Source organism: Haemaphysalis longicornis, unplaced genomic scaffold (assembly GCF_048455015.1).
Source record: "Haemaphysalis longicornis isolate Haplotype H1 unplaced genomic scaffold, Haemaphysalis longicornis Haplotype H1 scaffold_1, whole genome shotgun sequence".
In the NCBI taxonomy this organism is placed as follows: domain Eukaryota; kingdom Metazoa; phylum Arthropoda; class Arachnida; order Ixodida; family Ixodidae; genus Haemaphysalis; species Haemaphysalis longicornis.
This window is the reverse complement of record NW_027526203.1, coordinates 68,192,539-68,198,899: the sequence shown is the minus strand read 5'-3', so window position 1 is coordinate 68,198,899 and position 6,361 is coordinate 68,192,539. Positions and strand designations below refer to the sequence as shown.

General features: G+C 51.8%; 2 protein-coding genes across 2 annotated transcripts; both read left to right on the top strand.

The window, feature by feature from the left end:
* The first annotated feature begins 795 nt into the window (after nt 1–795).
* On the top strand, nt 796–2,292 carry LOC144164423 (uncharacterized). The gene has a single exon (XM_077694962.1). The coding sequence runs from the start codon at nt 1,030–1,032 to the stop codon at nt 2,047–2,049; it is 1,020 nt and encodes a 339-aa protein (XP_077551088.1). The 5' UTR covers nt 796–1,029; the 3' UTR covers nt 2,050–2,292.
* An 808-nt stretch (nt 2,293–3,100) lies between these two features.
* Nucleotides 3,101–5,042, top strand: LOC144164417 (uncharacterized). The gene is made up of 2 exons (XM_077694950.1): nt 3,101–3,833; nt 4,212–5,042. The coding sequence occupies exons 1-2, from the start codon at nt 3,182–3,184 to the stop codon at nt 4,940–4,942; spliced, it is 1,383 nt and encodes a 460-aa protein (XP_077551076.1). The 5' UTR covers nt 3,101–3,181; the 3' UTR covers nt 4,943–5,042.
* Nucleotides 5,043–6,361: the final 1,319 nt, after the last annotated feature.

Below are 6,361 nucleotides of genomic sequence, written 5' to 3'. Positions count from 1 at the left end.
CCTCTGGCCGAGCAGCTGTGTGTTTTTGACAGTGCGCTTCGCTGCCGGCGGGCCGCTCAGCCCGACCGGAGCGTGAATAGCAGAATCACGTTTAGCTAAGCGATAACCCTATCTCCCTCGACGGGAAATCATTCGCGTCACTGGTCGTGCCCTGTGCCTGTGCAAACCAAGACATGATCCGAAAGGAAAAATAAAAAATAAGAAATGATATTTCAGTCACGGAAAGTGCCGTGTTTATTTGCCTGTCTCACCATTTTCATATAATACAGTCGCTGATAAGATATGAAGGCCTCGCATATTTTTCTTCATGTGCCCAGTGTTAAAATGTTTCTTTCAATTTTTTGATTAGGCGCTTCCGAGTGATAATGTTAGGCTGTTTGACCCAATTAGACCGAAAATTCAGAAGGGGGGAGGAGTCGCCTATTTTAATGACGCACATGTAAATTTACACGGACAGGTATCGCGTGTAGCCACGGCAGGGCTAGAGCAGTGGCAAGTGCGCGCGCGCCGCCGCTCTACCTACCCCGCGCGTGCTGTAGGTCAACCGGCGAGGGTTGGTCCGCAGCGACACGAACTAGCGGCGGTCAAAGGTGGGAACTATACCCGAAGCGCAGGCCGTATGAAAGTGCGCGCCCGCCGCTCCTCCAGCCCGGCCGTGTCTCTGTCAATAAATGCTGATTGCCAGACCAGCCTTCGTGGGTGCTACATGGTGGCAGCGGTGGCCGATAAGAGCGACGACGGCCGATAGCAAGAGCGGCAGCCGCGGCCGACAGCAGCGGATCTACGAGATAGCAAGCCACGCCGGGCGGCTTTCAGCTTCGCTTCGCAGAACTTTGCCATGGCCGACCCACCACGCCAGCAAGCAGCCCCGGTCACCACGCTACTTCCACCCCCAAAAGCCCTGGATACCTCCGCGGACGTGTGGCAGAGCTGGACAACGTGGAAGGAGGTGAGGAGGTGTTCGAGCTGTTCGCCGTGGCTACCTGCCTGAACAAGCAGCCTAAAGAGGTACAGGCCGCCACCTTTCTCATGGTTATTGGAGAGGATGCTCGTAAACCCTACAGCACGTTTATGTTTGAGGAAGGCGAAGAAAAGTCGGACGTAGCAGTCTTAAAGAAGTTTGAAGCATTCTACAAGCCGTCACTTAACCTAGCATACCACGAGTATCTTTTTGGAATACGCGACCAGCGGGACGGAGAAAGCTTTAATGACTGGCTAACCGAACTGAGGGTATTGGCCAAGAGTTGCGAATTTGGTGAAATGGAAGAACGCATGCTACGGAGCAGAATTATCCTTGGCATGAACGATAAAAAGCTGCAGGAAAGGCTTATTTCGGAAAACGGGAGTTTTTCCAAAACAGTGGAAATAGGCCGCACCCGAGAACAGGGCAAAGAGCAATGCGAGGCAATTCAAGCAGGTACGCATGGCAAATCTAATATCAATGCAGTCTCCGAAAAAGAACTCAGGCGTTGCGGCAGGTGCGCCGGAAAGCACGAGGCTAATCGCAGATGCCCGGCGAAAGGACGCACATGCAACAAGTGTGGCCAAAGAAATCATTTCGCTGTCGCGTGCAGAACGAAATGTGATAAGGCGCGCGTAAGCACAGACAGGCTTTCAGCAGTTGAAGCCCAGAAAGAAACTTTCTGGATTGACGCGTTATCACTTCAAGCCGAGAAAGGCGATCGCTGGTCAGCGACAGTGAAAATAGAAGGGACGCCCGTCTTCTGCAAACTTGACACCGGTGCCAATTGTTCGGTGATATCAAAAAAGAAACTGCATGAAATAACCGACAAAAGAGACGAGAGTTGCGACGTCGTGCTGAATACGTTTTTTGGCCACCAGAAAAAGGCAACACGATGCATACGCCTGGTTGTCGCCGGAACTGAGTCCAGCCTAGAAGCTAACTTTTTCGTCGTTGAAGACGACGTTCCCGTACCACTCAGTGGTTCTGTCTCAGAACAGCTTGGGTTACTGCGCAGACTCGCGGCGGTGGAGCAACCACAGCTCTACGAAGTTGCGAAACCTTACGAAGACGTATTCGTTGATTGATTGTGGTGTTTAACGCGCCGACGCAACGTAGGCGATGAGGCGCGCCGCAGTGGAGGGCTCCGGATTAATTTTGACCACCTGGGGATCTTTAACGTGCGCCGAAATCTCGAACACACGGGCGTTTTTGCTTTTCGCCTCCATCAGAAAAGCGGCCGCCGCGGCCGGGAATCGAACCCGCGACCTCGTGCTCAGCAGCGCAACGCCTTAGCCACTGAGCCACCGGGGCGGGTACGAAGACGTATTCAACGGCCTAGGCATGCTCACAGGAGTTACCTATCGCATGAAGCTTAAGCCAGAAGCCCAAGGCGTGGTTAGGCCGGCAAGAAGGATCCCAATAGCGCTACAGGAAAAAACTAAAGCGGAACTCGACCGCATGGAAGAAGCGCAGATGATCAAAAAAGTAACCGAGCCAACGGAGTGGTCTAGCCACATGGTGGTCGTCGAAAAGAACGGCAAGACGCGAATTTGCATGGACCCTACAGAACTAAAAGCTCTACTGAGGGAGCACTACCCCATGCCGACTTTGGAAGATATCGCGCCGTCCCTTGCCGGTGCTCGCTATTTTTCAACACTAGACGCTGCGTCAGGGTTCTGGCAAATAAAACTCGATGATGAGAGCTCTCGAATTTGCACCATGAGCACTCCTTACGGCCGTTACCGGTTTCTACGCATGCCTTTCGGGATCTCGTCTGCTCCGGAAGTGACGACCGGAAGTTTTCCAGCGTGCAATGCACAAGGTCATGGAAGGCCTCGAAGGTATTGCCGTCGTAATGGACGACATTCTTGTGTGGGGCCGTACCAAAGAGGAACATGACAGGAACCTTGAAAACGTTCTGCAGCGATGCCGACTGCACAATTTGAAGCTAAATCGAAAGAAGTGCCGTTTTTTGCAGGACACTGTCAAATACCTAGGGCACGTTCTGACAAGTGATGGGCTGAGCTTGGACCCGGACAGGCTGCACGACATCCTACAAGTTAAAAAGCCAAGCGACAAGAGCTGCAGACCTTCCTGGGTATGGTCAACTTCGTCTCCCGGTTCATTCCAAGCATGTCGACGGTTACCGCTCCATTACGAGAGCTTTTGAAAAAGGATGTCGCATGGGTTTGGGAGGCCCGCCACCAACAGAGCTTCATGGCTTTCCGAGAGGCGCATTCAAAAGCTCCAGTGCTGGCGTACTTCACAAAGGGCCAACCTATCACATTGTCAGTCGACGCAAGTCAAAGCGGAGTTGGCGCAGTAATAATTCAGAATGGCCACCCCCTAGCGTATTCGTCTCGTTCTCTAACGGAAACGCAACAGAGGTACGCTCAGATCGAAAAAGAAATGCTGGCTATTGTTCACGGTTGCGAAAAATTCCACGACTACCTATTTGGGCAGCCACAAGTTGTAGTGGAATCGGATCACAAACCACTGGAAGCAATTTTTTGCAAACCGTTGTATCAGTGCCCCCTCCGACTGCAGCGCATGCGCCTCAACCTGCAAAAGTACCCGATAGTTGTCAAGTACACGCCGGGGAAAGATCTTTTCATTGCTGACGCGTTATCGCGCTTTCCAAATGCATCCGTTCTAAAGGAGCAGGATGACCACTTTCACGTCAACGTCATCGCTAACCTGCCCATTTCAGACAGGCGCCTGATGCAGGTACAAGAAGAGACGGCCAAGGACCCAACAATGCTCCAACTTCACCACTACGCAAGCACAACTTGGCCAGACAACAAAAATGACGTCATCCCGGAACTACGCAGCTACTGGGCCTTCCGAGAGGAACTTCACACACAAGAAGGTTTGGTTCTACGCAGTAACCGCCTTATCATCCCTCCAAAGATGCGTGGCGAGATTATTTGTTGTTTGCACGCTGCGCACGGTGGATCGGGAAAGATGAAGGCACGCACGCGAACTGCACTGTACTGGCCAAACATAAACAATGACATTGAAGAAGCAGCGCGGCGTTGCCCGGTATGCCAGAAGCACAGGCCCAGAAATGCTCGAATGCCTTTAATGAGCCACGAAATTCCAAGTTTACCGTGGCAGCTCGTTGGCGCCGACTTTTTTTACCACAACGGAAACGAGTACTTGGTTGTCGTTGATTTCTATTCTTTCTTCTTTGAAATCAGAGCAGTGACGTCGACAGCTGCTAAACATGTGATTTCCGCTTTCGCAGACATCTTTGCGACTCATGGGTTTCCGCTCCAACTCTGCACCGATAATGGACCACCGTTCACCAGCCAGCAGTTTCGAGACTTCATCGGTAAGGTTGGCACCAACCACGTTTGCTCCAGTCCATATCACCCGCGCTCAAATGGTATGGCGGAGAGAGCCGTACAAGAGGCCAAGAAACTGCTAAAGAAGCATCCATTTGGATCGGTAGACTTTTGCGCGGCATTACTCGAATGGAGGAACTCTCCCCGTGACCCATGTTTGCAGTCTCCAGTGCAACGACTCGTGGGAAGGTTGACCAGGAGCCTGCTGCCCGTTCCTGCCATCCACCTCCAGCCACGGGTCATACCACCTCGAGACGTGAAGCAGCGACTGCAACAGATCCGCCAGAAACAACGGACCTTCTACAACAGAAGCTCCAAGCACCTGCCAGAGTTGCCACGTGGATCCAGTGTCGCAGTGCACAACATTCCAACAAAAACGTGGTATCCCGCTGAAGTCGTCCAGACGGCTTGTACTCCACGCTCCTACGTCGTGGAAACTGAGGGCGGTCGTCAGCTTCAACGCACCCGTGAACACCTCAGGGCAGCGCAGCAGCCGTCCGCACCAGTCGGCGCGCCTACCGACGCGTCTGTTCCTGTGTCTGCGTCTCCGCAACAATCGGAGCCCGAACCGTTGCGAAGAAGCAAGCGAGAACGACGTCCACCGAAAAGATACCCAGAGAGAGACTTCTAACCCCTCAATAAAGAGAACTAAAAAAGGGGAGATGTAACCGTGCGCAGTCATGCACGCTTGCCTGTATCTTGTTAAACGCCCCTACCGAGCTGTATATATAAGCGCCCGTCTCTGTCAATAAATCCTGATTGCCAGACCAGCCTCCGTGCGTGCTACAGTTTACAAAATACAGTGTTCCCAAATGGGAACAATGGCCCTAAGCGTACCGATGCTCGTGTGGTTTCCATCCTCCCCGCAGGGCCAGCAGCAACGCGTGGTACTCCATGCGCGCTTTATTTTCCCTCATGGTAGGCAGCCGAACAGTGAATGTGGAGGGCGACGCTGCACATCTGGCACTTCATTCGTGTGTTTTTGGTGCACTGGCGGCACCGGCTCTGCTTTCCCAACGGCACCAAATGATGGCCGTGACCTTCCTTGCTGTGGAAAACAAGAGTACCTGAAGGGCCAGGCCGTTCTCTGGTGACTAGCTTTTTGGTCAGGAGACCTTGCACGAGGAGCCTTGTGAACTGAAGCTGGTCAAGTTGCTGTTGAGTTCCTAGTTATGTGTACAGCCTCCAGGCTGCAACGCGCAATGTTACTAGCGTATTGCTGAGTAACGGCCAATACCACTTTTTACCATGCAGGCAAGGACGATAGTCGCTGATGAACCTATCAAGTAAGTCGACGCCACCCATGTGCTTGTTGTATTGTTGTATGACTCTCGGCTGGGGCACTGGTACAGAGGGCAACACCCTTGTCTATAACAAAGGTTTCGATCTTATAGCCTTATCTTGCCTCGGCCGAAAAACATTTGAAGAAAACTATTGTGTCATTCTGAATTTCTGACCGCATATTTTGACCTCAACATTTTCTGTGACAAGTTTGAGTCCGCAGTTTTGAGAGGCAACCAGTTGAAGTTGAACTCGGTGTTATAGACAAGGGTGTTGCGCACTGTACTCGCTTTCGTTCCTTTTGGCTGTAGTGTGTGGCTGTAGCAGTTGGGTGAATGTCATCATAATTTGTGGCAACGCACACACACTTATTGTCATTCCACTTCACAGCCAGGACGTCGCCATCGCACAGAAGATCAAAAGTCCCTCTGCTTTGACGGGCTAGTTCCTTCGAATCCTGAAGTGGGCATTTCTTGAGCCGGGCCTCCCTCAAGGTTCCTGTTGCTCGGAATCCACGTTCTTTCAGCTTTTGCAGCAAAGCGTGTGACGTGAAAAAATTGTCCATGAAAATAACATGGTTTGTAGGCACATCAATGCACTTTAGAGCTCAAAACAACGCGTGTTCCAAGTGGTACATTCATGTCATCATCGTGCTTTTTGCCACAGTAGATATCAATGTTGAAGGGATAACCCGATGACGAGCAAAGGATCCATTCCTTGTAACCAAATAGTATTGGTTCCCCCCTTATAAACATTTTGCAGCTGTGCC